Consider the following 25,961-nt stretch of genomic DNA (forward strand, 5'->3'; position numbering starts at 1 on the left):
CTCTTTGGTACATAAAATCGATTACCCCAAAGCCATTCCCCTTGTTCGGATTGAAATAATTTCTCTTTGGGCATACTGTCCCCCTCCTTTTCGCTTTCGCTTTTCAGTTTTTGTCTCCACCCATTGTCTGTCTGAGAAGGTTGTGCTGCGCGACTGCGCGTAGTAACCACACACCCCAGTTGGGTAGGCGAAAATACTGTGTCTATTGTCTCCTCCCGCTTGCTTTTGTGTTGGGGCATGTGCGAAAGGGCATCCTCCAGGAAGTTAGTTTTGCCAGGCAAGAATTGGAGAGTGAAATTGAATTTTGAAAAGTATTCCGCCCATCTTAGCTGTTTGGCGTTGAGTCTCCAAGGACTGCGTAACGCTTCCAAATTTTTGTGATCTGTCCAAACCTTTCTTTCTCAGTGACACTGAGAGATTTCTGCCTTTTGGTGCTACACCTCTGAAGATGCCAAGCCACAGCTGCTGGCGAAACGTCAGGAACTACAATGCCAAGACTGCGGCTATACAGCCCGGAAAACCCACAACAACCATCGTTCTCCGGCCGTGAAAGCCTTCGACAATACAAGGTTGATAAACATTACAAGCCCCTTTTGTTATAAATAACAATATTTTATTCCAGGTATTATTCATTCTACAGAAAAGTCTGGATATCATTTCAGATGCAAGTTTCTTTTATTTCTGATTGCAGCATGGTTCTTTGGGACAGCAAGGAATCGCTTCTTCTTGAGGAATTGTGGGTTACCAAGATTATTGTCCCACAGATATTCTGGGGAAAGTATTTTGGTTGGTTTATGGTACACAAAATACTTGTTTAAGTGGCTCTCTTCCTGCCAGACAGCCTCCACATTTTTGTTTTTGTCGGCCATGATGGCTTCGTGGCACTTCTTCGTGAGCTTGTAAACTTCCGCCACTGTTCCTCCAAAGAAACCTCCAGCATAGTAAAAATCTCCCTCATCTCGGGGAATGTAAGCTTCAGAAATGAGACGTCGTTCATAGGTGAATGCTTGGCGCTCAGCAGCATAGAAACCTGGGTGAATCGTGCCAAAGACCTCACTCAAAATCTCTACTCCCACAGAGTCACTAAACCGCATGTCTACATCGACACACACCAGAAAGCCAACTTCATGGATGAAGCGCTGTTGAGAGTAGTGACTGATCATCTCCATCCGGCGCATGGAGATTTCCTGCCACCTGGGGTAATTTTGGACTCTAAGAGGGACTATCTCCCTTCCTTCTTTGACAGTTATGTTAGGAATAGCTTCAGGCCTATCGGTGAAGATATAATACTTCACTCTATGCCCAACCATGAAATAAGTCTCTGCGGTTTCTAGAAACCTCTGAAGGAAGACGACATACCTAGAAGAAACAAAAGAACTTTCCCATTAGTTAATGGAATATGAACACAACAAGAAACTGCCCAGTCTCAAGACAGAATTTTGAGTCATGTATGAAATGCAATTCATACATATTTGTTGAGAGGAGAAACATTATCACAGTAAGCTTTATAACTTATAAAATACTTATATTGATTGTGGGGAAGGGGTTCATTGTGTGTTATTCCTTATTGTAAAGTTGAAAGAATGCTTGAATTCAACCATTTGGAATTCATTCACTTATAATTTTCCTATCACATTCCAAGGTACAAGACAATAAAGAGAAAATTAAGATATAATGTACAAAGTAAGATTTAAAAGACCATAACAAGGTGTCAGCTATAACTGATGAAGGCAACGGGGGATAATAATGTAGTCCTTCTATTTTACTGCTGCTACTACTCGAATGGCTGCACTTTTACAGTGCAGTCCTAAAAAGATTTACACCCTTCTGTCCATTGATGTCAATGGGCTTACAAGGGTTTACAATGGGTGCTGCTTAGAACTGCACTGTAAAATCCGTAAAACCAGCAACCACGCCCTTTTAGGGTCTCTCCACAGTGTTGGCTGAAGGCATCCGGGGACAGGTTCTAAAGTGCTGTTGGTGCCAGGAACTGCTTGCAGAACTTCAGGCCACATCAATGCATGTCAAGGAGGCAGGGGCAGCTCTCAGCACCAAAATGGAGGCTTCGTGACCAAAATGGAGACAGCGAGGTAATGCGGGTCAGTGCCTGGGTAGAAGACCTCCTTGGAATCCCATGTATGCCAGCTTGTGTTTCACAGGAGAAAGGCAGGATAATAAGAAAGCACCAGAGACAGAGGAGGCTGTCTACTGTGTCTCTGCATGAGTCACCGCTTTGTCCTGCCAACCTTCCAATCACCCTTAAAGCAGGTCTGTGCAGCAGACCATTCATCAGCACCCCCAGTTCCCCAACAACAAGATAGGTTAGCAGAAAAGAGACCAATCAAACCTCAAACACACTCAACCCATTGCCTGCTTTCCACTCCAGTCAAGCCATGCTCACTTTTTGATAGCAAATATCGTCAGTCCAATGGACGTGTTCCTTTGTCTGAACTGCTCATTCAGGATTTCCAAGTTGAAGGTTCTTTCCCAAATGATTGGTGCATACCAAGGAGTCATTGTAAGGACGTCATTTCTCCTGTGGAGAAAGAGGACTTCTTCAGAATAACATTACAGAGCTGCACAGACAAGAGGACAATTTTTTGAAAACTCCACAATTTTCAATGCTTCCCCAGTGGGGCTGGGCAGAATCATAGAACCATAGAGTTGGAAAGAGCCATACAGACAATCTAGTCTGACCCCCTGCCCAATGCAGGATCAGCCTAAAGCATCTCTGACAAGTATTTATCCAGCCTCTTCTTGAAAACTGCCAGTGAGGGGGAGCTCACCTAGGCAGCTGATTCCACTTTTGAACTACTCTGACCGCGGAAAAGTCCTTCCTAATATCCAGCCGGTACCTTCGTGCATATAATTTAAGCCCATTGTTTCGGGTCCTACCCTCTGCTGCCAACTGGAACAGTTCCCTGCCCTCCTCCAAATGACAGCCTTTCAAATACTTAAAGAGAGCAATCATGTCCCCCCTCAATCTCCTCCAAACTAAACATTCCCAAGGCCCTCAGCCTTTCCTCGTAGGGCTCAGTCTCCAGACCCCTGATCATTCTCGTCGCTCTCCTCTGCACCCTCTCGATTTTGTCCACATCGTTTTTGAAGTGAGGCCTCCAGAACTGCACACAATACTCCAGGTGCGGCCTGACCAAGGCAGTATAGAGAGGGGCTATGACCTCCTGCGATTTCGACGCTATTGCCCCTTTGATACAACCCAGGATTGAATTGGCCTTTTTTGCCACTGCATCACACTGACTGCTCATATTCAGTTTACAGTCCACTCTTACCCCAAGATCTCTTTCACATATACTACTGCCCAGAAGTGTATCCCCGATCCAGTATTTGTGCTTCCCATTTTTGTGGCCCAGATGTAATACTGGGCACTTGTCAAATTGAATTGCATCCTATTCACAGCTGCCCACTTCTCCAGAGTATTCAGGTCTTGTTGAATTTTAATTCTATCTTCTTGGGTGTTTGCTACTCCTCCCAAATTGGTATCATCAGCAAATTGAATGAGCAGCCCTTCCACCCCTTCATCCAGATCATTGATAAAAATATTGAAAAGTACCGGGCCCAAAACTGAGCCCTGCAGCACCCCACTGGACACCTCCCTCCAATCTGATGAAACACCATTGACCACCACTCTTGGCGTGCGGTCCTCCAACCAGTTCCCTATCCACCGAACTGTCCTATAGTCCAGTCCACAGTCTTCCAGTTTGCCCATCAGAATGTCATGGGGGACCTTATCAAAATCCATAAGGAGTCTGGGACAGCCATCCTTGCAAATGCTGAAGAGTTGTGAGTCTTACTTACGGTGGCTTAAAGATGTGTGGTTTTGTGTAAACCATTCTGAAAGAGAGAGAGAGAGAGAGAGAGAAGTTGGGTCTTAGGAATAATTTTCCACAGAGCGAAAAGTTTCCGAATCATCATAGAATCATAGAGCTGGAAGGGGCCTTTTACAGATGAGGTGTCCAACCCCCTGCCCAATGCAGGAACAGCCTAAAGCATCCCCAACAAGTATTCATCCAGCCACCCCTTGAAGACTGCATGTCTTTCTGCTAGATTTTCTGCATGTAGCTTCCTTCTCTCTCTGTCAGAGAAAATGCTGGGAGCACTGGAAAGAGCAAGAGGGCAGTTCCTGGGGCCGGAGCTATTAAGGGACACCCCCCTCCAATGCAAGTGCTGCTGTCTGGCTTGTCATAGCCCAGCCTGGGCTCAGTGAGAGCGAGGACTCCTCCTCAGGAGGAGAGGGGCTTTGTGTAGCCAGCCCTGACTCAGCAGAGGCTGGTAATCAGGAGCCACAGCTGCTGGCTAATCGGAGCCTACAGCCAGCAGCTGAAGCAGAGCCATCAGTACTCTCCAGCCCCAGCACCACAGGGGAAGTGCAGCCAGGGACTTACACAGGGGAAGCTCAGTCAGGGACTGCCAGCACCACAGGGGAAGCCCAGCCAGAGGCTTCCACCCCCCCAGGTTCACCCACACCCAGAGAACGCCGCAGACAGCGCCAGAGACTGGAGCTGCAGGAGAGACGGCGCAGTGCTCGTCTCCTGAGCCAACGCCAGCTGCTGGAGAGTGATGATGAGTAGCTTCAGGATGGAGCCCCAGCAGCTGGCTGAAAACCATGCCTGGCTATAAAAGCCAATCAGGAGCAACAGCCAGGCGTGGAAGCAATGTCTCTACTGCCTGCAACCACTCTGTGCACCTTGCCTGTGCCTACTGTTGGACCTGACACTACCGGTAACTGACCTTGGACTGTGCCTGACCTTGCTCTTGGACTCTGGACTCAACTCTGGCATTAGCTTGTGCTCTGACCACTGCTTTGACTTGGCTTTTGGCTCCTGAAACTCCCTCTGGACTTGGTATCAAGGTTTGGACCTGTACCACCCTGCTTGGGCTGGCCCAGCCCGTGACATGGCTCTTTATTCAAGGACTAGCCAGGTTTGAGGCACTTAGTACAGTGCTTCACCATGTTCTTCACTCTTGACTAGGAAGGCCAAATCCTGCTTACCAGTATCCTTTTTAAAACAGGCATTAAGAGAACTATCACAGGAAAGGGGTCCTGGGGGATCTGGTTCCGCTCTAATTTACAGTCTTTACTATGGCTGAATCCTGTACCATATCTGCATGTGCTATGCCAGATTATGCAAGGGCCAAACTAGATGTTTGCTTTTAAAATAATTGTACCCAGGTTGCCTGGACCTAAGTTCGGTTCCCTGCAGCCACACAGCAGCTGCAGGGAATTGATATATTTAAAAAAAAACAGAGCACATTTGAGCTTGGAACACCCCCACCACAGAGGGAGGAATGGCTCCAGCCTCCCCTACTCACCATTTTCCATGTGACAACCATGCTGGGGGAGGGAGATTTATTTGTTTCTGCTGCTTTCTGCCACGCAGCTGCTGTGTGGCTGCAGGGAACCTGGACTGAACTCTAAAAAAAGCAACCATCTCATTTAGCCCTGTCGTAGGCTATTTATGCTATTCTGTAGATTTTTAATTATAATTTGTGGATTTAGGCTTTATTATATTTGAATAATTTTATTCACCATGAAGCTAAGTATTAAATAAATTCTGTCTTAATAATCATTGCAAAAGACGAGGAGTAGATGAGTGGCAGGCAGTCATGCATTTTGCATCACATGTAATTTGGGTGTCTCATGATGTTTCTTTCTCCTGAGTTGAATGATTGGTCCATGCAGTTCAGTGTTGTCTCATCTGATTGGCTCCAGTGTCTCAGGTGGAGAAAGGTCTGCTCTTGAAAACTCTTAAACAGAAAGGTCAGTGACTGCATGATCTAAGACTTCCGGCATGCCAAGCAGGTGCCTGCCTCACAGCCCCATGATCTATGCACAGCCTGCCTTCTACTGAGTTGCATCAGTGATCCACCTCCCCCCAGGACTATCTGGCAGGTGCTCTCTAATGCCTCAGTCAGGAAATCTTTCTTGGCTCCACATGCCAGGGACTGAGCCTAGAGTGAAGAATGTGTGCCACCTCAAAGTGATATCTCTTGCTCATGTTCAGATGTCAACAAAAGTAACACAAAACTGTACCTCGGTAACTCTATCTCTGGTAAACCATCCAAGAGATCAGTCTTGTATCTGTGGAATGAGAAACTGGAGAATTCGGTTGTTGCAAATAAGCTAATATCATAGTAACCATTTTTCAAAATATAAAACAATGCTTTGCTTTATTGTTATAAGATGGTGCAATTAATTTGTATTAGATGAAAATGAAGCAAAAGCTGTTATTCATTTTTTCTACTCTTAAAACTTGTTTAAACCCTTCCTCATGGCAGCCATATTTTGAAAGTCATCCTAGCTAGTGGCCCCTGCATCCAGGCACATATTACCTCTGGGTTTCGCATAATAGTGAGATTTTGCTGTTCAGCCAACTTCCTTTGGATGCCTGCCTGGAATAAAAGAAAAAAATCCCTTTTTATATACAGAACTGTCAAGCCTATGCAGACAGAATTCTCTGCACTGGCTGTTACAAGCTTAAGCAATGAACAGGAGATCTAGTTGGTTTGCTTCAACTTTATTGTCATCTTAAATTCAATAATGAAAAATTGGGGGGGGGGAATCCCTACTAAGTTTTGGATGCCAAATGGTAGCAAGAATTGTATCCTACCCTTTCCCCAAGGAATCATACATGGAATTAATCCCTTTCGCCCAATATAGGCTATGCAGTGAAGTTGTTAGTGTGCTGAATTTGTTACAAGGGAGGTTCTGGTTTTGCAGACAGTGGAGAGGGAGAGAGTTGCTGTTGGCATTTTGATAGACAGAGTGCATTGGAGCTTGAATTTTCTCTATGTGTGGTGGGATAGGGATGCTGCCAGGCTCTGGGCCAAGCTATTATTTATTATTAGTACCTTTCCTGCTGCCTGCTCAGGTGTTTCTGGGAGTGTTGTGGTAGGGATCTACCACTTCAAGTTCCAGGGCTGCTGCTAGGCTCTGGGGCCAAGCTATTATTTATTATTGGTACCTTTCCTGCTGCCTGCTCAGGTCAGGTTTCTGGGAATGGTGCAGTGGGGATCTTGACTTGGATGATGGCTGGAGGAGAGCCTGCTGGCCCCCACGAACAGCCAACCACGAATATGTTCGTGAACAGGACCATGTTTGTTCTTGTTCATGAGTCCCTGTTCGTAAATGGCAACGAACATCATGTTTGGGTTTTTTTTTCTGTTTGTGCCCATCTCTTGTTTGGAACTGAAATGGTGGAAGTTAAATAGTAAAGAGTCCAATAGCACCTTTAAGACTAACCAACTTTACTGTAGCATAAGCTTTTGAGAACCACAGTTCTCTTCATCAGATGCATCTGATGAAGAGAACTGTGGTTCTCGAAAGCTTATGCTACAGTAAAGTTGGTTAGTCTTAACGGTGCTACTGGACTCTACTATTTTGCTACTACAGACTAACACGGCTAACTCCTCTGGTGGAAGTTAAGTTGATTTTGATATCCTGGGATCCTCTTTAGAGAAACTGAGGAGATAGGAATATGTCTTGTCTTTAGCTGTTTTTGTTTCTGTCTGTGATGGGTTTTTAATCCCCTCAATTTATGGGGGGTTAAAAACATGGTGGTAGTAGTGGGGAGATATAAAGATATGGAAAGTGAAGTAAATCTGCTGTCCTGGACCATACTTCAATGAAACAAATGTGTTCATATTTTCAGGCCGGGGTATCTGAGAAGCCAGTATTTAACTCTGTACTCCAAGATTCATGTGTATATTAATATTGAGTATGTGAGTAGTGTGGTTGTTAAGAGTGTTGGTCTATGCCATAGATAGGACTTAGACCAAGAGTGTTGATCTAACTGTTGATCTATGCCATAGAGTAGGAGTGAGGAAAAAAGAGAGGGGAAGCATTTCCTTTCATCACAAAAATCATCATCATCTTATATAGTAATAGCTAAATGTCCCTGAGCTGTGGATACTTAAATCCAGAGATTGGAGCCTTAAATTGACAAGACAGAACTTCCTACACACCTGAAAAATGCCTCAGGTTTGCAGAAAAATCTGAAGTCTAAAAAAAATTGCATTTTTTTTAAAAAAAGGCCAAAATGATAAAAGCTGCAGCTTTAACTGGTTGTCCTCAGTAGCTGTTACTAGGCAACCATAACAGTTCATTGGCTTGCTTTATACCAGAAAAAGGTGTAAGTGGCACATCCCTTTTGATATCTGTTTTGGTCTTTGAGAGAGAACTCATTGGGGCCAGGCCCAAGAGCACCACTGGACAACTTGATACCGCAAAACATGCATGACTCACCCAAACATGACTGCTTGCTGCTGTCCAACAGCTGCCCCTCCCAAGCCAAGATAGTGTAGTGGTTAGAGTCAGAGTAGGATCTGGGAGACCCAGGTTTGCACTCTGCTGTGGAAGCTCACTGAGTGGCATTGGTCCAGTCACACACTCTCAGCTAACCTAATTCTCAGGGTTATTGTGAAGATAGTATGGAAGCAAAGAGAATGATGTAAGCTGCTTCTGGGTCCACATTATGGAGAAGGCAGTATATAAACGAAGTAAATTAAGAAATGTAGATGAAGATGGGGGGGCAGATAAAAGGTGTTTAATGCGTTTGAAGGAGAGAAGGATGTAGGGAAAGGTGAGGATATGGAGGCTGCCAGGAGGAGGGAAAGAGGAAATAGTGCGGGGAAGGGGATACAGGGGAAAATGAAGTGTGTCCCCACCACAAAACTGGGCCATAGGGAAAGGCTACTGGGGGAGGAGGAAAGATGAAGACTGGGGAGCAGACAAAAGTATGTGGGAAGAAGAGAAGGAAGTAGGAAAAGGAGAGAGGCTATGGGGGAAGGGAAAGAGGACATGGCAGGGAGAGGGGAAGTGAGATATCCCCCACAAGTTCTTGTGGGTTCCCACTAATAGCCAAGTGACACCCCCCCACACACAGATCCTTAAATATGTCAAATGGGGCCACTAGAAGAGCTCTGGGTCATGGGAAGCGCTGGTGCCCCCATCCAGCACTGGGCTGTGGGAAGCTCCAGCCCACCCATAAAGCACTGGGCTGTGACGTGCCCATCAAGCACTGGGACACAGGGGGTACCACTTGCCTGACCGGTGCTGCAGCTTGGTGAGACCCCACTGGCCAGGAATGGCCAGCTCGGAGCTCAGCTACCCCCAATAGGTAGGAAAAAGGGGAAAGGGGCGAAGGGTGTTTGGGAGGGGAGAAAAGGGAGAAGTGGAAGGGGAAAGGTAAACATGTCTGGAAGGGAGCTGGGGGGAAGGGTATTTGCCTGAGAGAGAGGGGGCGGGTAAGGGGAGAAAAAAGGAAAGATTCTTGCAAATGGTATAGCCTATTATGATTGCTGGGAGTCTTCTTTGTTCATTTATAAGAACATGTGCGGAGGCATGAACAAATGTTCAACCTAATCAGCATAACATGAGCCTTTGTGGCAGCCAGAGACTTAGAGGGTGCAGGAGACCCTCCTCAAATCCACAGCTGCGTGGATGTTACTGGGCTGGCCTTTCTTTGCATTGTGTGTCAAACGCACAGAAAGGGATGGCGATGGTGATGCTGGTGCTGATGGCGCCATGCCGTCTGCTGCTCCCCTCCTGGTGCAAAGCAAACCTTTGATCCCTACGAGCCACTCAATGCCAATGCCCAGGAAGCATTGGGAAAAAATGCACTCAAGTGCTGCATGCACATCCTCTTCCCTCCAATGGAGTTAACACTGTCAGGGTCTGTTTGTATGTTGCCTGACAGGAAGCAACCTGACTAACGCCATGTTTAGTTGTTTAGTGTTCTTTTCCCTCTAGGCCCCACCTGCGAGGAGCTGCTTCCATGGGAGAAGACACCGTCTTATCTTTTTTGCAAGCCGAGTCGACCTTGACTAGTGTTCCCATAGAGAACAATCCTGCTATGTGAAGTCTGGGGGAGGCTGGGCTCTGAGAGTGTGAAATGTAACAACTTCTAATCTGTATCTCATTCCTAACAATGCTTTGTTCAGCTAGGATCTCTAATCCTAGAGTATGGCCGTCTGGGCCTGAATGCTGTCTTTCAAAATAAAACCTTTTGAAACCAAAAGACCTTGTCTTCTTGCAGAAGGGAGTTAAACGGACTATCGTGTCTGGAACGCCATAGCCTGACAAACACTAAGGGATCACTCTCTCCCCTTTGGAGCCAATTGGTTCCTTAACAGACTTGCCGTTAAGGAAAACAAGATGCTGCCAGACAGCTCCAGACTGCCTGGCCTGCCTGCGTGGCCTTTGCGTGGTAAGTACCAAAATAAAACACACAAACTTTTGGGCAGGGGGAGGGGAGTCATTGTAGCCTCATATTCCAGATTTGGTTCAGCATTCCAGAAGGTGCTTTAATGAACTGAACCAGAGTTCTGTGTATAATTTTGATTGTTTTGAAAGTGATTTGCAAGTGACGTCTTTAACATGCCTAGTTCTTGCCAATCAAGAAAACTTGCCAATCAATCATCAGTTCTTTTATGAAAACAACTGAGTCAAATGGCTTGGAATGATCCTGCCACATCACAAAGTAAGAGGTTGCGAACTATAAATAGCAGATCTGCTCTCTGTTCAGTTTTGGGTTGTATTATATAATCAGCAAACACAACTCTGGAATTAATACTCCAATAGACATTGTGAATAAATAACCTTCTAAACTGGCATCAATAACTTTTTGTGTGTTCTCAAACAAAGAGTGAAGAGATTGACTGTATTTCAAAATATTCTTTACCTTCAAAGAATATTTTTCACACCTATTTTTAATGTTAATGAAACTTTGAGCAGAGTCCTTTTTTAAATGGGAGAAGATGCTGAAGACTTTCTTTGCTGACAATTTATGCAGGATCTCTCCATGCACATTCAAGCACATCCTTGATCTTTCCTTTTTTGAGTTGCCACTTTGGGGAGCGCAAGGTTGAGGGCCAGTGTAGGGTTTCTTTCCTCTCCTTGTTTCTTTCTAGCTGTATGTGGGTGGTGGGATATTCTAATTTCTGTTTAGTTACTGTCTCACTTTTTTGTGCTACTCAGCCTGTTTAGCTTTTTATCCTTTGGTTTTCTTTTGTACCTCCCCGCTCCCTGCATTCAGTTTCTGAGCATTTCAGGGGATGATTGGCTATGGTGGCTCTGCAGTGACGAACCTTTTCATCAGGAAAGCTTTCACGGAAGAACCCACATGGTTCCCCGGAAGAAAATGTTAAAACCTCTGTCATCCATCCAATGGCTTACCACAAGTATCCCAGCATGAGAGATGGTAATAAGCATAGCCCAAAGATGAGAGGAATACGATATTTTGAAGAAAGCTCTCTGATCCTTTTGCGCCCTGAAAGATAACAATGTTGTATGAAACAAGAGGTCTTGAATCAATGCAAATATAAATCTTTCCATGTCAAACAAACTGCAAAACATTCAGAACACCAAACTACACTACCTACTCACTGGAAAACGCAGTTCTTTTAAAGTTGGGGCAAAGGGCCAGGTTAGTTGTCATAAGATTGTGGATGTCCCATTTAAACCGAGATAGCACTAATAGCTTTTATTTAAAGAAGAGGAGCAATGTGTTCAGAACTGGAAGTTTAAAACAAAACAGCGAGAATAATAATTGTATTGAGGAATCCCAAAGTCAGGGTGACAAGAGAAGGAAGTCTCTAGGCTCTGGGCTCTGACTCACAACCTGCAGACTGGTCTCATTGCACACTTCGTGAGGTCTCTCTCCTTCACAAACTCTGAGAAGCCCTTTTCCCTCGAAGTCACAACAGGAGATGTCCCACCAACACTCAGGATCAAACATCCACACCAGAAGACGGCCACTCCTCTGCCAACAGCTTTTCTCAGTCTCCACAAGTTTTTCCCTCTTAGACTTCTTCAGAGATTCTCCACTCCCTCAAAAGAAGACCACCTCAGCTTCTTCCCTGCATCATTCTTGGAGTCTACCTTCCTTCCCCCTATCCTGTTGCCAGGCAACCACTCATCCCTTCTGTGGAAATGCCCTCCCTGTAGATGACAGCGTTTCCAAACCAGGGTATGTCAAGTATGGCTGTATTCACAAGCCATCCTGAGTGGGAGGGCCAAAGCAAAACACTCAAAACTGGGAGTAGGTCTGCATTTCAAGGGTAACAAGCCACTACTAGCCTATCTTGACTAAACCTTCATCTGTGGAACAGAGAGGCAAGTTCTCAGCCCTCCTGGGTGTTAAACAGGAAGTCAACTCTGCAAGGTAGACCACTTTACAGATTGAGTTCCGCTAAACAACTATTTGGGTAGCTATGACCAAAATGGGCCAAAGTATTGGCTCTAGATTGAAGCTAACAAATTCCCAATAAGCACACACGATTATACTCCAAAAAGTTTATCCAGAGAAGTGTAGAAAGGCACAGATATACAGCTGTGCAAACAGAGAGGAAAATAATAAAGACTAGATAACTGAACACACTTGTGAAATCCTAAGCAGAGTTACTCTAGTCTAAGCCCATTGATTTTTTTCTTGGTTTATTTAAGCAATAAAAAGTAAACATAAAAGATAAGAAATGTTACCAGAACTGCTCTTTTAAATGGGGAAATTAGCTCAGCAGTCTGGAACTAAAATTAGCGCGGATCTAACCAACATTTATGGAGGTCCCAATTCCAGACCCTCTAGTGACAAAGAGGCAGACTACAAATAGATTCAATAAACATGTGTATTTACTAATAGTGTGGCGTAAGTCTGAACTTGCACATACATACAAGAAAGCATACAAGAACTAGGAAATGCAGAGTAAGAAGTACAGAGACGGTCGGATGAGCAGGTACCCACGATGATAAGGGCGATACTTACAATCCTGAAGTGGAGTAGAGACACGGCAGCGAGGTGGTCCAATGCCAGCACTGGATCCACAGAGAGACAGCAAGGGGGTCTGGATAGGAATGGCACGAGCACCATGCGGTCTGAGGGACCGGCTTAAATACCCCAAAACGTACCCTGGGGCTGGCGCTGTACTTGGTGGTTCTCATGGGTTAAAACAAAGGCTTTAATGGGTTACTGAATGCCTTGGATGGGCCACTTTAGGAATCTGATTGTGTTATAGTGACACCTCAGGAAGAGGGGACAAGGGAGGGAGGGGGAGATTCGAGCGGGCTGAATGGATGTTCCAGCGGACAGGGCTTGTCCTGATGTCATCAGCTCTGGAATGCGGAGGTTTCTTTGAGATGCATTCTCTAAGTGCTTGGGATGGTCGGCACTTAACTTCTTCTCCGGGGCAGCTCCTAAGATATGCAGAGCGGAGCAAGGTTCTCTCGCTGAGGACGTGGTGTCTCCGATTCTCTGAAATGGCTTCCCAAAGCAGGCTTTTCCTCTAGGTCTTCTGGCTGCCGAAGAACGTGATTGCCGGCTTGGGCATAGCGGGGGCTGGTTAGTAGGTTGCCCGGTAGCAAGGGCAAGCTTGGGGACCAGCATGCAGGGCTCCAGGCGGGAACTGGCCAGGGAGTGCCTGGCCAGGCTCGCTGGAGGTTTCCCCCAGCAGGCGCCCGGCTGCTAACAGCAGCTTGGGCCCCAACGAGGCAGGCTTCCATGGAGGCAGGGAAACAGCATGTAAAGCACAGTCCATAGCGGGGAACAGGCACGGTCCGTGGCGGATGGCAATGCAGGGATGGGGCACACGTGTAATAAAGTCCAAACACACCCTGGGAGGTCCAGATATAGGTCTGGGCAGGGCTGCCCAGGAAGAAAGTCCTTTGTGGAGTCATCCAGACATGGAGTCAGGAAACTAACACGGTCTATTGCAGCAGCAAGGTAATTAACAAGCAGGCAGGAAACTGACACGTGTATTAGAGCGCACACGTGCAGGGCAATCTTGGTGTAGCAGTAAAAAAGCAATGCAGGAAAACTCTGGCACAGTCCATGGCAGGCTTTAAAGCAGGAGAGGGGGCCTACTTGGCAACAATTCCCCCCCTCGGAGACCACGTGACATCAGGCACATGGATCTCTGAACTTGGCTTCAAAGGCAGGATGAGCAGCACGTCGGGCGGTCAACTTCCGAGTGAAGCGGGAGAGGGAGGGGAAGGAGGGGGAGGTGTCACTTAAGAATTTGGTTTGGAGAACCACATAACCGAATGAGAGAGTTTGGATCAGCCAATGGGCTGCAGGAGGTGTGCTAAGTGCAACCGTTAGCATAAATAGCAATAAGCAATTCATATTTATATACATAGCAATGATCAATTCATATACATGGATTAATTCATAAGCAAAAGATTAAAAGCACAGGCAATTCATAGGTCAATTAATGGATACAGGATTAAGAGAGGGCTAATTCATATACAGCTAAAGGTGCAAGCAATTTCATGGAGCAATTCATAGATGGGGAATAAAAGCAAGGAGTAATTCATATATGTTAAAAGTGAAAAGTGCAAGCAGGGCATAACTCATAGATACAAGATTAAAAGTGAAGCAATTCATAGAATATTTTGTAAGGGATTAAAAGCAATACATAGGAGATTAAAAACAATTCATAAATACAAGCAGTGATGATAAAAGCAAGTGCGAGGAAACAATTCATGAGGGTAGGCGGTAGAAGGGCTCATGGGGGCAGAAAAATAAAATTCGCAATTAAAAGACCAATTCATACAGCCAGATTAAAACCAAATTCATAAAAGCTTAAAACCAATAATTTATGGAAGATAAACAATCTTTAGAAGAGACAGTTCATGAGGGGTCCCAGTTAAAACCCAATTCAGAGAATGATAAATAGGCTAAAATCGATGTGGCAGAGGGAGTCCGGTTAAAGGGACAATTCATAGAGTTAAAAGAAATTCATAGGAAGAAAGTTGATAGGGGGTGATCAAAAGATCCAAGTTCATGGGAGGATCATAGGCGCACTTGCAATAGACAGAGTGAGGGGTTAATTCAGGGCTAAATTCATAGGGGCGAAATTCATGAAAGGCAATGGAAAGAAATTCATTGGGAACTAAAAACAACTGAGCGGCAAAGATCACAGACGGCTCAGTCCGCAGTACAGCTGTGGGACTGGGTTGCATATTTACAGGAACACGCAAACTTTGTCCATGCATCCCAAAACACACTTCCACCCCACCTTGCTGTCCACGTCAATCTGCAGGGCAGGGTCAGTGGGCGGCAAGAGGGACTTCGGGCACACAGTTCCTAGTCCTCATGGAGGTAGCGCTGCTGGTGGTCGTCCGGGGGCGAGCCGTGGGTTGGGAGGTGGAGAAATATGTCCCCCCCTAGTCCACAAGAGGGCCTCGGAGCGGTGTCCGGCAGCAAAGCATCCATGGGGCCGGTTCAGAGTCCATACATGTAAGCATAAACACACAAGCACAGTTCATAATAGCATAAGCAACAAAATAAGCGAAGGATAGCATAGAGCGCCAAGAGCAACAGTTAAGGCAGGAGGAGCTCGGGATTGTAGCGATCCAAGTGGTGGGACATCCGGAGTTGCTGGAGCTGTCGGCAGCTCCAACAGCCCAAATAAAGCAGTGAGGCACACAACAAAACTTGGAAGGCCAAAATAACAACGATCGGGTGCAAAGCCAAATTATAAATTCCAGTAGCAGTGGGGCTCCAGCCAAAGAGAGTTTCCCACCACGAGTGTTCCCCGGTGGTCTTGATCCGTTGGGCCAGGTCCAGGATCTCCTTTCCATTGTGAGACACGACCAGCTCAGTGGTGTCCCCATCCCTCTGGATGCTCTAGAGGGTGTGGTGAAGCTGCGGGTGGGCCAGGAGCTTGTGGATCAGCTCCAGACCGATGCCGAGGGAGATGGGCTTCACATGTCAATAGGTGGAGGGTGCCACCAGGATCACTTCTTAGGTCCAGACCGGTACCATGTAGGTGAAGTCGCAGGCTGCCACCGAAGACAGGTTGCAGAAGCAGCGATTGACCCCCAGGATCACGGGCTTAAGATGGAACGAGTTCAGGATCACAAAGTCGCAGGCCGTTCGCACGCAGGCACATCCTTTTCCAATATAGACCACAGCGGAGGTGTTCTCGCGGGCTACCTCGAAGGGGCACTCATTGAAGGTGTCGACTTGCGGGGCTACTCAGGGGTGATGCGGCACGAAGGCTTGGTCTTGGCAAATGAAGCCGGTCTGGTCTCGATGCTGACACCTTCTGAGGCTGATGAGCTGCCATCTGGTCGGGGTGAAGCAGGCCCAATGGTCGGGGTGGCGGGCATAGAGGACTTCGGTGTCACTGACTTGGAGTCCCAGAGGCACCACTGGATACACATGGAATGACTCGTGTGCACTGGCCATTAATAAAAATAATTTAAGGTCCTGGGTGGTCGGTGAGAATGAGGAATTTACAAGGGACCACCAGGATTCGAGCTCCAGTTCAATGAGTGACAATTTGGGCATAATCAATCTTTTAATTTCCAGGGGCAAGTGCCCGTCCGTGGCTTGCCAAATTAGCCCTATGGCCACAGCCTGATTTAATTGTTGGGCTTGCAGACATGCCATGGCTATTGACACGTTGCGTTTAAAGGATTGCGTTCCCTTGAGCAGCAGAGAAAAATCTCTTTCAATTTGACTCTCCCAGTTAACTAGAATAGAGCTGATCTCGTGTTGCCCATTTGAAATGGAATTTAGGGACTGCACCACCGGTTTACCTAAGTAGGAGATGCTAGTTGTGACATGGGCAAATTTGTTGGCGAGAGTCTCAATATTGACCGAATCCATGATTGCTAAGCCTCTAGCTGCAGGAGCAGTCCAGTCGGCGATGCTTCATCTGGCACGTGAGAGAGGGGGAGGGGGATCGATCCACAGTTGTAGCCATGCATTCCAACCCTTGCTACCGGCCTCCAGATAGGGAGCACACTGCGGCAGCCTCTGGGTTATATTTAGCTCAACTAAGTCTATGTGGATCTCTTTTAGAGACATTTGCGGGCGGACTAGGACTCTCTCAAATGTCAGTTTTCAACACATGGGAGCCCACTATATGCGTGCCACCTTGGCTTAATTGTTCATTGCTAGCAATCGAAGGGTCAATTTGGATGGCGTGGGTCTCCTGGCGTGGGTCTCCTGGGTCCGGCGTGGGTCTCCTGGGTCCGGATCAGCAGGGAATAATTGCCTGGTTCGTGAGTCAAATTTACAAAGAGCAACCCAAGCCGGTGAAATGTCTCTACTAGGGGCTTGGTTTGGCATTCGGGTGTCTGTTGAACCAGTATCCAATCGGGCGGGCCGTGTTTGGCTAGGTCTTCCTCTTTTACAATCCAGGTCAGGTTCTCCCAGTGCTCTATAGCAAAGGAGAGAACCGCGCCTGAAGGGGGAGTGACGGTGACTGATGCAGATTCAGTGGTAGTAGTGCCTAGTAGGATGGTCATCCTAAAAGGGTCTCCTGCCTTCCATACTGCGGCCGACACTAGAATAACTTCACAGTATGGTCCGAAAGCCTCAGTGATAAACAGCGAGGTTTCGGGATTGGCAGGGGTGGTATATCTGTCTACCACCGAGACTGCGGTGGGGGCTGGCCTGATGTGGGGGAGGTGTAGGCACGGGATCAGGGCGAGTGGTGACACTGTATCGGTAGGTGAGTAGCACACTAGTTCTTGGGACATGGTTTTTACTCCCACACATAATATAACAAGTTCTGGGGGTTGGATCCACTGCTCTTCACAACTGCGGAAGATGGTGCAATCCGTAGGGGTGGTCATATTACTCTGCTGCACAGCCTTGCAGACCATCATTTCATTCTCTGCTAGTGTATTGATACATCTCCAGTGGGGGTAGGGCATTAATTTGGATGGGCGTCCCTCGATTAGGGTGCCTGCCAGCACGAGCAAACACAGAGTAGCCAGGTGCCTCATCTCCCGTCCTCTCCTTTTTGTGGCGAGAATATCCTGGGGAGACCTGTGGGTATAAGTTCAGGTCTCCTAAGTTTGTTGCAGCACATAAAATAAATGAAGCAAAGCGGGGAAAAGGGAGGGTGTTTTTCTGCCAGCACTACCTATCAGGCGGGGCTCGAACAAGGAGTCCCAGGGCACTAAGCGAGCCTTCCAGCTTGTTGCTCTGGGGAACTCCTGTGCGGAGCCTCCTTCTTATAGCATGTATATTTCCGGGGGAGCATTCTTATGTCGACTGAGGGTCGGCTGTACGTTAGGCGGGATTATGCCAACTCGCCCCAGAGGTCCCTGGGTGCCTAGACTATGTGGCCTTCAGGTGCCCCTCGCTCGGTGGCGGGCTGTTCTTATTTTGCGGGCTGAGAGTTGTCGGTCTGGCTCGGCCTGGCCTTGCGATTCGTTTCACCTGAGATGGGCTATAGAGCAGTTTCCGGTAACCGTAAGGGTTGCTACTGTTGGAGACCTCCGTTCTATTTTTCTGAAATTATTTTTAAGTAGGTGTGGTTAGGGTTAAAGGTATGTTTTATGTTGGTTTGCTTCGCTTTGCCTTTTTCCCTCTGCTTTTTTACAGGACCTCATCTATGTATTTCAACGGACCATCTTTTTTCCTAGGAACAATTTTTGGAGGGACTCCCTCGGGAGACCCCATTTTCTGGTTAAAAGAAAGAAAAACACACAAAGCACAGCACACAGGCATGGAGTGATTTTAGGTTGCCCTCACTTGGAAGGCCTGGCATGGCTTCATTATAACTTTAATATGTCTCCCCCCCTTCTTTTCCCTTATATGGTATGGGCAAGGGAAAAGATTACGCTAGACGGGACGGGCGGCTGCTGGCGGACAGGGCCGAAGCGGGGCTGAGGGCGCTCAGCGGTGTTTGGCGAACAGCGGTGGAGGCGGCCAAAATCTTCCGGCGCCACTGGGTCTGGGTCATTCGGGGGTCATCTTGGCGTGGGGGATCCTGGCTATGTAAATGAGGCACATTGCCCCTTGTGCGTAGCGAACGCACCTCAATAACACATTCTGGAGGTAACATATTTACAAAATACTGGCGGGTCTCTTACGTTTGCACTAAAGCGTACTAGATGGTGGCGCCGTATAGCAACTCACCATGACGAATAGGAACATTAGTAAAAGAGGGGTGTCGGGTCTCACGGGGGGTCTTCCTTAAGGGGAGGCACAGCCCTCAAAGCCAAAGCTGACCATCATGCAAATGCATGGGTTGGCAGGTGAGACCCCAAATCTGCGCAGATGTGGGATCTACACCAGCACGGAAGGTGAAACATTTTCAAATACAGAGATCACCTTTATTGGTGCGTCTGCAGTATTGGAAATGATGCAATCACCTTTGGGCTAAAGCCTTCCCAATACTTGACACAAGTAGCCTGTGTAATTTTTTTTCCGAACATGCGGCTTAAAATCCAATTAAGAATCACTTTTGCTGGTGGTCCTATTTGACTTTGGTTGCCGTGTTCCCCCGATACTCAGAGTCCCAACTGTGGGGCCCACCTAAGAGAGTTAAAGAATAGACTTGAGAGTACTCATTGATGCAGGTTGCTATCTGCCTTCTGCTCTAAGGCTAAAATGGTCTCATCTAAAGAGATATAGGGTATTTCTGGCCCAGGGTGGAGGGACATCTGACGGATTATTGGGCAGAGGGGAGCCGGACTAGCTGCTGTTCCCCCAGTGTCATATACTGGTGGGGCGGTTTGGAGCGGCTTTCCTTTCCATTCCTTTAATTGAGAGGCGTGGAAGTATTTGAGCCAGGTTCCTCCCGTCTTTCTCTGAATGGCCACTTGATAGACTGCAGGGGAAATCCTTTTAGTGATTGGGACTGGACCCTGCCATTTGGCAGCTAGTGAGAGCGCCTTCTGAGAGAACTTTCTATATAAAACGAGCTGGTCTTCCTCCCACTGCCTTGGGTTCCTGACCCATCCTAGTTTGCGGTCCATGTCTTTCTGGGCTATGCCTAACTTTTGGGCCACCTGCATGTGAATGGCGTGTATCGAAGCGATGAGATCCTGAACCCAAGTATCGTTAATCACTACGGGCTGCATGTCTGACGGGAGCTGGGTGTCCAGCCAGAAGGCTTCTGGGAGCTGCTTCTTCCTTCCTTTCATGACCATATGGGGGGTAAGTCCGTGAACTGCGGTAGTGCCCCAGATGGCCATTAGAATGATGGGGAGTTTTTCATCCCAATCCCTCCCTGAGGAGCGAACCATCTTCCGGAGGGCCTCCTTGAGGGTCCGGTTAGTTCTTTCTATGGTGCCAGAAGCCTGAGGATGGCCGGCGATGTGGAAGCGATGTTGGATGCCTAATGCCTTACAAAGCTCCTGGGTGACCTCTCCAATGAAGTGTGAGCCCAAATCTGAGTCCATGACCCTTACTGCTTGCTGCTGAGTGAGTGTGGCTCCTATACTCTTATCGGAGACAGCTAGCTGAATATAGAACGGCTGGGTGACATCCGGATGTGCCAAGGCTGGGGCTGCGGCTAGGCTGTGTTTAAGCTTGTCTAAGGCCTTCTGTTGGTCAGGTCCCCATTCCCAAGGGGTGTTCTTTTTAAGGAGAGCATACAGAGGGCGAGCCTTGTCTGCAAAGGACTCAATGAAATCCCGGGAGAAGTTGAAGGTCCCCAGGAGGGCTCTAAGTGAAGGGATGTCGGTGGGGGCTGGCAGCTTGGAGATGACCTCCATTTGCTGGGCGTCCAGGGTGCGACCCTCGGGTCCCAGGGTCAGACCCAGGTACTTGACACTGGTCTGAACTAATTGGGTCTTCTCCCTGCTGGCCTTGAACCTGGTCTCGCGGATGAGTCCGAGGACCTCTCTCGTGATCTGGCGAGCTAGCTCCTCGGTGGGGGCGTGGACCAAAATGTCGTCCACATAGCTCAGGACGTGTGGCCTCGAGGAAGGTTGGAGGCACTCCCACATCTGGACTATGTGGGCATGACAAAAGCTGGGGCTGGAGTGGAATCCCTGGGGCGTACGCTTGAATGCGTATTGCTGGCCGCGGAAGGTGAACGCGAACTTGTACCAGCAAGACTCATGCAGCTGGATGGAATGGAAGGCATTGGCCAGGTCTATGACCGAGTAGAACCGGGATCCAGCAGCAATGGCCGTCAGGATCTCATTGTACTTGGCCACAACCGGGGCAATGGGGGGGTGGCATTCAGGGCACGGAAGTCGACCGTCATCCTCCAGGTCACTCCATCTGCTTTCAGGACTGGCTACAATGGGGCGTTGCAGATGGATTGCATCGGGAGTATGACGTCCCACTTGAGGAGTCCTTCTATTGTCTTAGCTATCCCTGCCTCGGCCTCGGCCAGGTACCTGTACTGCTTCTGAGGAGGGGGATCCTTCCCTTCAAATCAGAATGCAAGCGCCTTTCACTATCCCACATTCAGCCTTGTCTGACACCCAGACCTCGGGGAAATCCTGAACCCAGGGGTCCTCGGTGATGGGGGCGAGGGGCTAGGGGGCCTTTAGTGCAGCGCACCAGTGGACAGCATTAACAAAGTCTGGACCTCCCAGAATGCGCCAAAGGAGTCCATTCGCTAGGTCAATGGTCAGTCCCTCGGCTCGGAAGAAAGGCATGCCCAAGAGGCCGTTGTCTTCCCCCTGGTTCTCGCATGCAGAAATCCGGGTGGCCAGGCTTCCGACTGTAAGGGGACTGTCCTGCCAGACCCGCGACTTCTGGGCGCCGCCTCCAAAACCGGCAAGGTGCATGGTAGTGGGGGTCTGGGTCCCTTGCACAACTAGGGTGGGCTGGAGTATGTTAAGCGATGCTCCGGTATCAATGAGGAGGGTGGCAGGCTTTTTCTTCTTCCCGGGAGTCCCGATCCTTGCCTTCACTGTCGGTCTCCCCCATGTATCTGGCTTTAGTCTGGCGACTATGCCCACGGAGGGAGACTGAGACTCCGGGCAGCCCTAGCCTGATCCTATGCTCTGGCTAGCGGAGGCGAAGCTCTCCCTGAAGGGGTTGTTGGGGCTCGAGGTCTCCCGAACAGCGGCTATCGGAGGACTCGAAACAGAGGGTTCGAGTGGCAGGGGCAGCACCGTTGGAAGGTCTCCCCCATGTATCTGGCTTTAGTCTGGCGACTATGCCCACGGAGGGAGACTGAGACTCCGGGCAGCCCTAGCCTGATCCTATGCTCTGGCTAGCGGAGGCGAAGCTCTCCCTGAAGGGGTTGTTGGGGCTCGAGGTCTCCCGAACAGCGGCTATCGGAGGACTCGAAACAGAGGGTTCGAGTGGCAGGGGCAGCACCGTTGGAAGGGCTGGGGGCACGGGAGGCTGCCGCTGACTTTCCCAATCCATGATCGCCTGCATTAGAGTGGACGTGGGCTTTCCGTGGAATAGCTCCGTGTCTGCTCCAAGGTTCTTGAGGCGCATCCAAATTTCCCAGCAGAGGGGGTCCCTAGACTGAGGTGCATTGCCGCAGTCTTGGGGGCTCTCGTGGTCCCTTTGGGGCGCTCCCCAAGAGCTGGCCTGATCTGGAGTGGGATAGACCTGGTGGTTGTATGGGTGAGATGCCTGAGAGGGCGGGGACGCCACGGACGTGTCCTGTCTCTGAGGCTCGGGGGGTCCGTGCTGGGAGGGCAAACAGTAACTCGGGGCAGGTGCAAAGGAGACTCCCGGACGGTAGGCCCTCGGGCCACGTCCTCAACTGAAACTGTTGCTTCTCCCGCGCAAGCTTCCTCCCCGCGGCTCCAAGTCTGGGCTACGTCCCTGGGGCCGGTACTGGGAGTGGGGGCTGTGATTAGCGTAGGTAACAGTGCTTATAGGCTCGCTCTCCTTCCTACGAGGGGCCGGGGACTTTACATGGTGGATGGCTCCGGTTTCCCGCAACAAGCCAGCAATGCTCCTAATGTGAGATTCCAGTTCCCCCCATGTAACACTCCCGGGCTCTATTCCTGCTAGGGCCATGCGGGTGGTGCCATTAAGTCCATCTATGACTGCTGCTCTAAAATCATGGTCATCACAATCTGTGACATCGTCATCGTCTACTGCTACCTCCTCTGCTAGTTCGGCAAGAAGCTGTTTCCTGGCTAAATATGCCTTGGGGTCTTCCCCGGGTTTCTGGGACTCGGCAATATATAGGGCCCTCAAACTTTTAGTAGGCGATAGGAACGAGCAGAGCTCCTTAATGGATCCGTACAGACTGCGGGTGGCCAACTTTCAGTTGGAGATGTAAGCGTTGAGACCTGAGACTAAATCAGGGGTGGCGCAATGGTTGGCCAGCTGAGCCATATCTGAGACGTTAGCAGTGGGCTGCGAGGTGACTACATGGGTGAACCACTGGATGGCGGTTTCTCGATTTAGGGGCCCTAAGCGATCGGCTATGGCCTGGAGCTCATTGGGTCTCCAATTGTGGGATTCTTTTATGACCTAATCGGTCTTTTTGCCTTTTTCATCCGTGGAGCTAACTTCCCTGGTTGTGAGCGGGTGAAGGGGCTGCGTGGCTTCTTTGGGCTGGGGTGAGTAAGATGCCCAGCTATCGGTACTGTCTTCGGGGAGGGCCAAGAGGGCGGCGAGATGCACGGCGGAAATTACGGCCTGCTGCATTCCTAGGTGCTGTTTTAGGGCCTCTAGCTTCCTCCTACAGGCGGAGTGGTCCGCGGCGGCTGCCTTGGAGTGGTTATGCTCCGCCATGAACTGGGCGGTATGGGTTAGCTTAGCGATTCTTTCCTGTCCCTCAGTTAAAGCATGCTCAGCCATGTCGGCACGAGCAGTGGCCACTTCAGCCTTGTGCTGAGCATCTTGGAGGGCAGTGGTTAGTCCCTGCTTCTCTAAAATAAAGTTGACGCGTTCGGCGCGCCACTCAACTGTCTTCTCTTCATGGTCCCTTTCCTGTGTCAGACTGTGTCTTGAACAAAAGTTGCAATCCAGACTACCCCTTGCAATGAGACAAAAGTCCATTGATTTCAAAAGGCTTTACTGAAGATAAACAACCATTATAAGTCCACACTCCAAGATACAAGGATCATGGCTGAGCTTAGAAATTGTTACGAATGACAGGCAAAAGCAGAGGTACAGAATAGCAGTTCCCTGCAGGTCCCATCCTCCCCCACAGTTCTTAAAACAATCGGCCTGAGGGTGAGAAAGTGAAAGTTTCTCAAGGGTGTTCTAAAAGCAGATATCTGTAGACATAATATTCTTCTCCTCACTGGAAGCTTCCCTTGGAGGGCTTGCCACCTGCAAAGGAAACACTTAATATACTGACAGGATTAAAATGGAGTCTCTTTGGCTTAAACACAGTCAGAACCTGACATTCTGCTCCCTCTAAAATGTTCCTCCCCCAGGTTTAAGAGGATATAGAGTGTGAAATGCTTTTAACAATTTAGGGGCTCGAATATGAACGGACTCCACCCACTCATCATGCCCAGAGTCAAAATCCTTCCACCTAATGTGTTAAAACAATTTATTGTGTCTAATTTTAGAGTCCAAAACTTCTTGCACTTCATAGTGGATTTGGTCATCAATCAAAGTAGGTATTGGTGGAGTGGTGGTACGCCATTGATTTGCAAGGGGAACCTTTTTCAACAAACTGATGTGGAATGTAGGATGGACTTGACGTAAATTTTTTGGTAAGTCAAGCGCTACAGTAACTTTGTTGATCACCTTGCGAACAGGAAAAGGTTCCAGAAATTTCAGAGCTAATTTACGGCTTGTTTGAGCTACTCTTAAGTTCTTTGTTGAAAGGTAAACAAGATCACCTGGATGTAATTCCCATTCGGCCACACGATGGCGATCGGCGTATTTTTTATAATCCTGTTCAGCTTTGTCAAGATGTGCTTGAATTAGAATCCATTGTTGTGCAGCTTCTCCCAACCATTCTGAAACATCTTTGGGAGCTGTTGGAGGGGGAAGAGCTTCAAAAGGATAGGGTTTAAAGTCATAGCCATAAACTACTTTGAAGGGTGTTTCCCCAGTAGAGGCATGTACACTGTTGTTATAGGAAAATTCCGCTAAAGGTAATAGATTAGTCCAATTATCTTGTTGAAAATTAATATAACACCGGAGGAATGTTCTTATATTTGATTAGTTTTTTCCAATTGTCTGTCAGTTTGTGGATGGTGGGCGGAGCCCAAGCCTTGTTCCACGCCCATACGTTGGAGGAGCTCCTGCCAGAAGTTGGCAACGAACTGTCCGCCGCGGTCAGATATTACCTTCGATGGAAAAGAATGTAGTTTTACAATATGTTTCATAAAAATGTCCGCTAATTTCTTCTCTGAAGGTATAGTGGTACAAGGAATGAAGTAGGCTTGCTTTGAAAATAGATCCATTATGACCAGTATACATGTGTTGTTCTTGGAGGGGGGAAGATCAGCGATAAAGTCCATAGAAATAATTTCCCAAGGGGTTTCAAGGGGTTGTAATAGTCCTGGAGGCATCCCTTTTCGTGTTTTGGCGCTGAGACAAATTGGGCAGGAAGCCACATACTGTGAAACATCTTTGCGTAAGCCTGGCCACCAAAATTGTCTCTGTAATAGGTGAAGGGTTTTTAAATACCCATAATGGCCAGCAGTTGGGGCATCGTGACAACGTTGCAATACTTCATTTCTTAAGCTAGCGGATACATAAAAACGATCATCCCAAAGCCATTCCCCTTGTGCAGATTGAGTTAGTTATTCTTTGGGCGCATTTTCCCCCTCCTTTTCCACTTCGTCTTTCAGTTTTTGTCTCCACCCCTGATCTGGGTGAGGAGGTTGGGCTGCGCAGCTGTGCGTTGTGACCACACCTCCTAATTGAGTAGGCGAAAATACTGTGTCTACTGTTTCTTTCCTCTTGCTTTGGAGTTGGGGCATGTGCGATAGAGCGTCCGCTAGAAAATTTGTTTTGCCGGGCAAAAATTTGAGGGTGAAATTAAATTTGGAAAAATATTCTGCCCATCTTAACTGTTTTGCATTCAATCTCCTAGGGCTGCGCAATGCTTCCAGGTTTTTATGATCCATCCAAACTTCAAAAGGATGACGAGCCCCTTCTAGCCAATGTCTCCAAGAGGAGAGCGCTGCTTTGACCGCAAACGCTTCCTTTTCCCAGACATTCCAATTTCTCTCTGATTCCGAAAATTTGCGAGAGAGATAAGCACACAGTTTAAGGCTATTATCTTCCTCCCTTTGCAGGAGCACACCCCCTATCGCCGTATCACTGGTGTGTACCTGCACAATAAATGGGCAA

General features: G+C 48.2%; 1 protein-coding gene across 2 annotated transcripts in view; it reads right to left on the minus strand.

The window, feature by feature from the left end:
- Window positions 1-633: 633 nt before the first annotated feature.
- Window positions 634-25,961, minus strand: part of LOC129342153 (histo-blood group ABO system transferase-like) — a 58,616-nt gene continuing 33,288 nt past the window's right edge. Inside the window, exons 2-7 of one of the 2 annotated variants that reach the window (XM_054997764.1) lie at window positions 11,195-11,288; window positions 6,352-6,411; window positions 6,053-6,100; window positions 3,817-3,852; window positions 2,402-2,536; window positions 634-1,359 (exon numbers count right to left, since the gene is read on the minus strand). In XM_054997764.1, coding sequence (XP_054853739.1) covers window positions 654-1,359; window positions 2,402-2,536; window positions 3,817-3,852; window positions 6,053-6,100; window positions 6,352-6,411; window positions 11,195-11,288 — 1,079 coding nt within the window. In that variant the 3' untranslated portion in view covers window positions 634-653. Of the gene's footprint in view, window positions 1,360-2,401; window positions 2,537-3,816; window positions 3,853-6,052; window positions 6,116-6,351; window positions 6,412-11,194; window positions 11,289-25,961 lie in introns of both variants that reach the window. The other variant, XM_054997762.1, reaches the window with a different exon arrangement.

This window comes from Eublepharis macularius, chromosome 14 (assembly GCF_028583425.1).
Source record: "Eublepharis macularius isolate TG4126 chromosome 14, MPM_Emac_v1.0, whole genome shotgun sequence".
Lineage (NCBI taxonomy): Eukaryota > Metazoa > Chordata > Lepidosauria > Squamata > Eublepharidae > Eublepharis > Eublepharis macularius.